The sequence below is a fragment of the Sarcophilus harrisii genome, chromosome 4 (assembly GCF_902635505.1).
Source record: "Sarcophilus harrisii chromosome 4, mSarHar1.11, whole genome shotgun sequence".
In the NCBI taxonomy this organism is placed as follows: domain Eukaryota; kingdom Metazoa; phylum Chordata; class Mammalia; order Dasyuromorphia; family Dasyuridae; genus Sarcophilus; species Sarcophilus harrisii.
In genome coordinates, this window is record NC_045429.1 from 311,845,241 (window position 1) to 311,854,477 (window position 9,237).

General features: G+C 40.3%; 1 protein-coding gene across 1 annotated transcript in view; it reads right to left on the reverse strand.

Annotated features, from left to right (window-relative positions):
- FAM20A (FAM20A golgi associated secretory pathway pseudokinase) overlaps positions 1–8,345 on the reverse strand; it is a 68,574-nt gene extending 60,229 nt beyond the window's left edge. Inside the window, exon 1 of the mRNA XM_003768562.4 lies at positions 7,892–8,345. Coding sequence (XP_003768610.1) covers positions 7,892–8,322 — 431 coding nt within the window. The 5' untranslated portion in view covers positions 8,323–8,345. The remainder of the gene's footprint in view (positions 1–7,891) is intronic.
- Positions 8,346–9,237: the final 892 nt, after the last annotated feature.

The following is a 9,237-nucleotide window of genomic DNA, read 5'->3' on the forward strand; positions in this document are numbered from 1 at the left end:
TAAATGCATCAACTCCCAGTACATTGATGAGACTACAGGGGGGGTATAATGACCCAAAGGCATTTGACTTGTCCATCTACACAGGTAGCACTAAGTAGATGAAGAATGTTTATTATTTCAACATGCATTGAAAAGGTTTAAGTTTTTAATTTAATCATGAGCTAATTTAAAATTATAATTACAGGACATACAGCAAACTTCAGGCCATTAAAAAAAAGCTTTTGGAAATTCCATACTATGGTTTGTTTTTGGAATTTTTGGAGTGTGTGGAAATTTTTTTAATATAACTGAATGGACTTCTGGTCATTATAGTTTTTGTAGCTTAAAAAAAGGCTAAACTATTTAATATATGGTCTGTAGAAGGGAGTTCACAAATTTTTTGAAATGGTACATGAAAGGGGATTAAGAGTAGTGACAGATGCCAAAGCAGTGATGGAGGATGCTACAGTGAGAAACCTGATCTAGAGTCACCTAGGAACTGATGACAAAGAGAGTCTCTGCTTGCTGTTCTGTATATGGAAGGATACACTTGGGAAGTGACTGTGTGTACCCCAAGATACTGCTAAAACCCTGTGACTTTCTTCACTATGTTTTCTCCTTTGCTTTATTAATACAGATATTCCAAGAGTTTCCTATTATTTGAAGTTGCTTTCATACTAGTGAGATGGTATTTTAATATTTGTTTGCTTTAGATAAAAACCAAGATACTATTTTAATTGTATTCTGAGAGAGTGGATAGAGAGGAAACTAGTAAATTATTTAAGTATATAGAGCCTGGCATGTTAGAGATCCTCTTTAATCTGTTGACTAAAAGTTCTAGTTTAGGGATTCCAAGCTTGTATGATCCATAAAATGGGAAAAAGTACACATCACACAAGATTGTTGTAAGGTTCAAATAAGATCATATCCACAGACCATAGGAATCCCATAATGTATACCAAATGTTTTGTAAGCTTTAAAATTATATACATGTATAAATGACACACACATATCTATATTTACACACGTTACATGTATATATGAGGGGGGAACCCTGAAATTGTCCTTGACTTTTGGGGTGAGCCCTGAAACTCTCCTGACAGGGACCCACCCTTCAGAGCACTTAAGTGGTTTCATTAAGATGGGCCCAGAACTACTCCCTACTTAGCTCGAACTTAAATGGTCTCATATAGCTGGAGATTTGGACCTGATATTTCTATTGAGTAGCTGCACCCTCTGTTGAGCTGAAAATTAGTCCAGGACCACTCCTAGTTAGCTCAAACTTAAGTGATCTTATTTGATTGGCCTGGGGACAGTGCTGACTTCTTCAGTGCCAACAATAAACTTCCTTTTGCCCGTCTAATATTTCAGGTTCCTGAATTCTTTCACGTTGGACCTGAGCCGACCAAAGAGGCATTCCCACAACTCTCTGCACAGCCACTGACTGCATCATTTGATTCCCTAATGATATCATATACATACATTGAGGATAATGGACTATGTCACACCTGTATTTCTTTTGGTAAAGGGAACTATTAACTGATAACATTCTTTTGCTATTGGCACTTTCTCTCTCTCTCTCTCTCTCTCTCTCTCTCTCTCTCTCTCTCTCTCTCTCTGTATATATATATATATATATATATATATATATATTAGCTGTGACATTTACATATATGTCTTTGACTGAAGAGGCAGAACTTCTCTCAAAAGCACCAAGAGATTTATTTTCTGATTAACTTTTCCCTTTCTCTTTTTGTCCCCCTTCATATTTCAACTCCCCTGAAAGCCTCCATCTTTTCTTACCCTGTACCTGAAGCTCCTCAAAGAATGACTCCCCTCAAGAAAAAACCCAACAACTTTAACCAATTTGCCTCTCATTTTATCTTTAAATAACTGTAACTTTTGAATATCTTCTAATATGGTTTTCTGAAATTGTCATAGCAGGATTAAGGACCAGGTCTTTTTTTTTTTCTGTGACAGCAAAGATGTGGAAAGATTGAAAAAGATATCTTCTGACTGTGTAATGCAAATCTAATACTATAAACACACACAGAAGCTATAGTATGTACTTAGAAATCTGAAAAATGGGGAAATCTTGAGTTATAGGAAAACACTATCTACAGTTATACACTAATGTTTGCTATTAAAAAAAAGAAGGAAAACAAAAGGTAAGACAGTATGGTATAGGAGAAAGAATACTAATTTTGGATGAGTAATTAGTCATCATTTTGTCTAGGTTCCAATTCTAGGTCTGAACCATAAATGATACATTTAAGGATATATTATGTGCCAGGAAGTGTGTTTAGAACTGGAGATATAAAGATTAAAAATGAAATAGTCCCCTATCCTCATGGACCTTGCATTCTTTATTCCTCTTCTCTTTATCTCCTAAACCAGGTCCTAAATTTTCACTAGGTTTTGCCTCTCATTGTGACAACTTTCACCTATAACCTTATTAACTTGGGTTAATTGTGGTTAACTTCTCAGAGAACAAAGTAGAAGAAAAGAAAAAGAACATACTGGGGGAAAAAAGGAAGAAATGGGAGAAGCACTGAATATCAAATAGAATTTAAATTTTAAACTACTAGTGGTAAGATATATTTTTCTTCTGATTGGCTTCAGTTTTTCATTGAGGGGAAATGGGAAAGGAGTACACAGGCAAAGGTATATATATATATATATATATATATATATATATATATATATATATATGATATTTAAATTGGATAATGTATTTTCTGTTATCACTCTGCTATCTGTTGGCCTAGCAAAGCCTCCCTCCCCAACCAAGTGACTAATTTTATTTGCTAATCAGGTTGTAAAGAATGCTGACATAAGTTTGATGGACGTGTCACACTTGTGTTTCTTATGGTAAAGGCAACCATTAACTTATAAAAAACCTTTTGCTAATGGCTAAATTTTATAACATTATTTTTAGAATGACATGCTTATATGTATAATATGTTACAGGTTATATTTGACCATGTATTCAAGATTTAAAAAACCAAAGTGTATCAGTGTCTACAAAAGGGGGAAAAACTAGCAAAAAAAAGTCAAATTAAGGTACGATTTATATTTCTGTTAACTCTAACATTTTGAACTAGATACTTTATCTTTAATCTACATCAATACCTACCTTAAATCTTGCAGAAGGAACCTGTGTTTCAACAGTTCACATACTGGATTTAATAATCAAGGTATAAACATTTAAAAAGTATTATGCCTCATAATAGAACTACAAACATAATTGGAATTCATGAATCTTTTAAATTCCAAAGGAAAAGGGAAAGAGGAAAGGGGTTTTCCAAAATGAACGATACTGAATATATTCCTGTAATGGGGGAAACCCTGAAGCTATCCTCTAACTTTGCGGGGGAACTCTTGAGAAACTCTCCTTGAACTCTGAGAAATTCTCCTCTGGAACAGGCCCGCTTGAGGGACTCAAGATAAAGTGGTTTTATTCTGTTATCTTGGTGGGACTAGTTGAGTCCAGGACCACTCCTACTTAGCCTGAACTTAAGTGGTCTCATTTAGCTGGAGATCTAGATTTTGATATTTCAATAGAGGTGGACCTCTATTGAGCTGAAAATTGGCTCAGGACCACTCCCAGTAAATGGTCTCATTCAATAGGAAATCTAGGCCTGGGGGCAATGACAACATTGAAGGAATCTCATTCAATTGAAACTTCAGTCTCAGATCTCTTTTAAAAGGCAATTTGGGGCTCATTTCTTTAAAGAGGCCCAAAGCAGGACTGTGCCATGCCAAGGAACCTCCCTCTTCTTGGCATAGCTGCCTGTCAGGACCCTGCCTGCTGTGAAGACATTCTCTTCTCAGCATTAACGCCTCTTTATCTCTCTGCCAGGATTTCTCTGCTAGTCCTTTACTTTTCTAATAGATTTAAACTAGTGAAAAAGATATTTTTTTGATGAGGGATATTCCCTATACTGATATTAGTCTCTGCTTCATCTTAAATATTATACGTATGTGTTGTATATGTATAGTTATACACACTTAACACATGCTCATCAGCATTATTATATGGCAATCTGAATTTAACTAAAGGGTACACTGAGGCAGATCTCTGTACAAGATAACATTTGTTAGCAGAGACATATTACCTGTCAATAAGTTGGACAATGGTTTGCCTTCATTCATGCCAAAGACTCTAAACAAAAAGACAATTCCTGTTTTATAGATTTTTGAAGAGTACAGAAAAAAGCAAAGAACAGGGCTGATGATTTCACAGGATTCAGGGCATCATGATTGATTATAGAGCTGAGGTGGAGGTCCCAACATGATTAGTTGGAAGTTTGGTAATGGGGAACTGCAATGACCCCTGTTCTTCTCTCATGAGCCAAACAGACTTTTGGACAGCAAACCAGACATCCTTGAAAGATAGTGTGGTATAGTAAAGATATCAGGCCCAGTTCCCTTTCTTCTATTCACATTCCTCAAAGTTAGCCCTTGAGGGAAGAAGAGTCCTGATTAGCAGAATTGGATTTCTAGAATTAACTCATTACAGGACTGCTGAATTCTGAACTAAGTTCAGAGACAAAGAATCATGAGTTAAGTAGTTACAGGACAAAATCAATTACTGGTAAATAGGATCGATAAGGAAATGATATAGAATCAATCCTAATCTCAATTATATTAACACTTCTAGTAAGGATCGAGTTGAGGGAATTGACATTTTTATATTTTTATCAGTTCTAATTCCAATATCTGATTCAATCCAGTATCTAATTCCTATATCTATTCTTATAGCACATGTACCTTATCCATGAATATATGCATAGTCATCAAAACCAACAATACCAACTGCTGACTGTCATTAACTTTCACTTAATCCCAAGCGCATCTGGAATGACAGTGCCTTCAGTCCCTAAAACCATTATCCTGAGTAACCATTCTGCAGGTAATGCAGCTCTTGCCTCCTCAGCAGCCCCAGCTATTGAAAATTCAGAGGAGAAATTCATACTATTGAAATACTTGGCACTGTCAAATGATCCGATGTCAGAAATGTTTATGATTTTATCAATTAAAATGACATGAAAGAAGATGTATTACCATCTGTTTTGCCCCTATAACTTAAGGGCAATGGGAACTTTTCATTTGACTTGCAGTTAAAATGTATATGTGTTGTCTCTCCCAAGAAGATGAGCAACTTGAGAACAGGCACTTTCTCTCTGTTTTTATTTGTATCCCAGAGTTAGCTATTAGCAAAATGCTTTGTACCTAGTGTTTAATATATGCTTTTTGATTCATTTATCAGAGAGTAGCAGGATTACTAATTTCCACTGTCAGTTTCCACCAATCACACAGAAACACAGTTTTACCACCGGGAATATAGCAAAGTTGCTCAATTCCAGTTATCTTCTATTATATTCCAGATGGTTTCTTGTTGCTAGTTTTTCTTTGTGTTTTTTTCTTTCTTTTCCTCCTCTCTTCCTTCTTCCTCCCCCATTTCCTTCCTCTTTCCTACTTCTCTTCTCCATCTCTCCTTCCCTCTCTCCCTTTCTTTTTTCCTTCCCTTCTCCCTCCCTTCTTTCCTTCCTTTCTTGCCTCCTTCCTTCCTTCTTTCCTCTCTCCCATCCTTTTTTCCTGCTCCCTACCTCTCTCCTGTACTTTTTCCCTCCTTTTTTCCCCTCTTCTTTCCTTCCTTCCTTCCTTCTTTCCTTCCTTCCTTCGATATTATGTAAGCTGTACAAACCAGACAGCTCTAAATAGACACCTGGCCAGGTTGTAATTATGTTTCTGCTAAAAGTTGCATTCCAACTATGACTTTTTACTGCATCAAAATTGCATTGAGCACACTAGAGATCATAGTTGTTAAAACAATATGGTGCCCACACTTTCAAAAATAAGTTTCAAGTGACTCTCCACACAAACTGTATCTTCAAGTCCAAAAAGGTTTGTCTTTCAAAAGATGACTTTTGGATATCCTAGAGGAAAAGATTTCGGTTTATAGGCTTATAGGTTTAGAACTAGAAAATATCTTATGGATTAGAATTCAATCACTTTGTACAGGTCTAGAAACTGGTAGGGGTTAAATAAATGTTAATTGAATTAAATAACTAATTTTACCAGGGAGGAAATGAGGCCCAAAATTATGAGACTTGCACAAAGTCCTCTAGGCATTAAGAGGCAGAGCTAGGATTTGAATCCAAATTCCCCCCAATTTAGCACTTTTGTCATTGTTCCACTTGTATTCTAGCTTGACTTAAGAGGCCTTGCCAAACTTTCCTTCTATTGATATACCCTACAATGGATGAAAACAAGAAAATATTGAAAATTATATTAATCCCATAATTAGAAATGAAATCCACTGATGCTCCTTCCTTCTCTAATATAAAGCTCCCAGTAACAGAATGGCAGTTGGACTTTTACTTCATTGATTTCAGTCAAGAATACTCTCTTTGGAAATAATGATGATGATTTCCTATTCTTTCATTTCCTTGAAAGTTGCTGAAAAATCCTTATGGTCCTACAAAGTAACATCAAACATTCAGTCTGTGACTCCTGGGAAAGCAGTAGTATATTGCTTTAACAAATTTATTGGTAAAGCCCTCCTTCCTTGCAGAGAAATAACACAAGTTCATGACATCTTATTTTGAAATCTTTTGCATTAAAAAAAGGAAGAAAAGTGAATTTTGAGGAAGTGATGGAAATTTCTATTTCAGAGAGAAGTGGCATGGGACAATGGATAAGGAACTAGTCTGGAGGGAGGGAGATGTGAGTTCAAGTTTGGTCTTTGTTCTATAATGACTGGGTGACCATAGACAAAATACTTAACCTTCCAGTTACTTGAAGAAACTGCCTAAATTGCAGAACTGTTGCTCCTCAGCTTTAGTAGATGTAATTTATGGACAGGATAGCAAAAAAATCACAGAGGTACAGGATTCAAAATAGAGCCCTTAGCACTCATTTTTTTTTTTTTTTTTTTTTTTGCCATTAACTGGAACTACAGGAAGAGTACACAATTTCTCCTATACTCTCTCTTTCCTTTCTTCTTTTCCTTCCTCCTCTCTTCCTCTCTCCCTCTTTCTCTCCTTTTCTTCCTCCCTCCTTACATTACTTGATATGTTTTGTCCCATTTCACTAGAAGTTTTAAAAACTCCCAAGTAGATAACTATCTGATTTATGTTAAAAACAGAAGTTTTCAAATGTGTAGGGGGTAAAATTTCTATAAATAAATCAGCATACAAAGACATCCTCTTCACAGCCACCTTCAAATTACCTTCTGTAACCCTAACAACAAGACAATTTTTGACTACTATATGCTTCCTGCCTTCACTAATGTCCTATTTCCTCCCTCCAGGACAGGAAGAAGAAAAAGAGAAGAAGAAAAAGGGGTGGGTGTAAGTGAGACTGGATCTCGAACTAATTCCAGAGCCACTCGAGAAGACCAAAAATGCCTTCACGTGGTTACTTTCATTGGAAAGTACATGTGGACAAAATCTAGACAGAGCAGAGGATTCAGAACCAGGAAAAAAGAAAGAAAAAGTGGGCTAAGACCCAAAGCAAGGGAGTGAGGCAGAAAAACAAAAAAAAGAAGAGAGAGATCTGGGGATAGGGAAGTGAAAGCTTTTAAAATGCGTCTGATATATAATAAACTTTTCCCATGCCTTCTCTCAAACTGGCCTCTGGGAGTCATTAATATCTACGGGGTCCAGGTCTCAGGGATGTGAGGTGTGCAGGATGGATACTGGTGGTCATTAATACTAGACAGTACGGGGCGCGCGTGTGCAAGCTGGGAATTCGGGCACAGGGCCCAAAGAGGTAGAAGGGTCAGTTACCAGCTTGAGCGGGCGGATAGGTAGCAGGGGCCAGCCCCAAGGTACCTCGAAGACTGGCTGCAGCCTTCAAAACTGGTAGTGACGCCGCCTGGTGGAGCAGCTGGGGCCCATCTCACCTGTTCCAACGGGCTACCTTTCTTAGGTAATAGCGTAGTGCTTCCCGGCTGGACAGCAGAGTGTCCTCGGGTCCTTGCAGAGACGGCTCTTCGTGAGCGCGATATAGCGGGTGGGCAAAGAGGCTTTGCAGTTTAGAGGGGAGGCCCTGGCGGTCAGCACTGCGGCCGCCCTGCTCAGTGTTCCGTTCGCCGGGTTGGACTTGGGAAAAGTTGTGCGCGGCTTCGCCCCGGCGGGAGGTGGTCGCAGCTGCGGAGTCCGGGGGCGGGGCGGAGGGGTGGCTAGCGGAATCTGGGCAAGAGCAGCTCCTGCGACCTTTCCGGGGCCGCAGCTGGAGCCGCACTTGGGGCCAGAGGTGGAAGTAGAGGTCAGCGGAAAGCAGCGCCCCGAGCAACATCAGGGTCAGCAGCCGGTCCCGGCGGAGTCCCAGCATGGCGGAGGCTGGGTAGGGCCGAAGGGGCCAAACTGGGGCCGGCTGACTAACCCGATCTTCGGAAGAATGGGAGCCTCCGGTCTCCGAAGGGTAAGAGCAAGGGAAGGTAAAGGCTGGGAGAGCCCTGGAAGCAGGCTCGGGGCTGGCTAAGGCGATAAGCTGCTGATCAATCTGTCAGTGACAGCCACCCATCCACTCTTCGGGGGTCGCGACCAAACTCCACTAAACCAAATGTGGAGGCAGGGGAAGTGGAGCGAGTGAATGTCTGATCTGAGCTTTCTCTTCTCTGCAGCCAGAACACCCGCTCAGAGCAGGTGAAACCCCGCCAGCAAAGTGCAGACCTGCGGTGTGCCCCGAAGCCCCGGGCTAGTAGTAGCCTCGAAGTGGGGTGGGGTGGGAGGCGTCGAGGTAAAGGAGAAAAGTGGGCCAGTCAGCTCAGGGGAAGAAAACAGCGGCTGCGTTGCCTGAGGCTCGTCTACAGAGGATGCTGCAGCTTCTGCGGTTCCTTTAGCAGGCGGTGGGGACGTCCGTGCCCCAGGCTGGCAAAGCGAGGGGGAAGCACGAGGGTGTATGGTAGTGGTAGGGTCGGCAGGCGGGATGGGCTTCTCCCGGCTAGTTCTGCCAGCCCGCTTGCACTCCCAGAGGCAGAGGTAACGCACTGCCTTCCCCTAGGCTCTGGCTCAGAGCCCAGCCCTCCACCCACTCTTAGCTGGCACCTGCCCTTACCGCAGTTTTCCAGCCCCGTTCTTGATTTCGCTGACCAGTTCAGTCCTTCCACTTTTTGGCTCTCCATGTCATTAAACTTTCACCCACTCTTTGGCCCTTCACTCTTTCTCTGAACTTTATAACTGGGGCTCAGCTGTGGTATGTTGGAGGAGATAACTTGGCAGGGATAAGACTTCTTATTTTTAATTG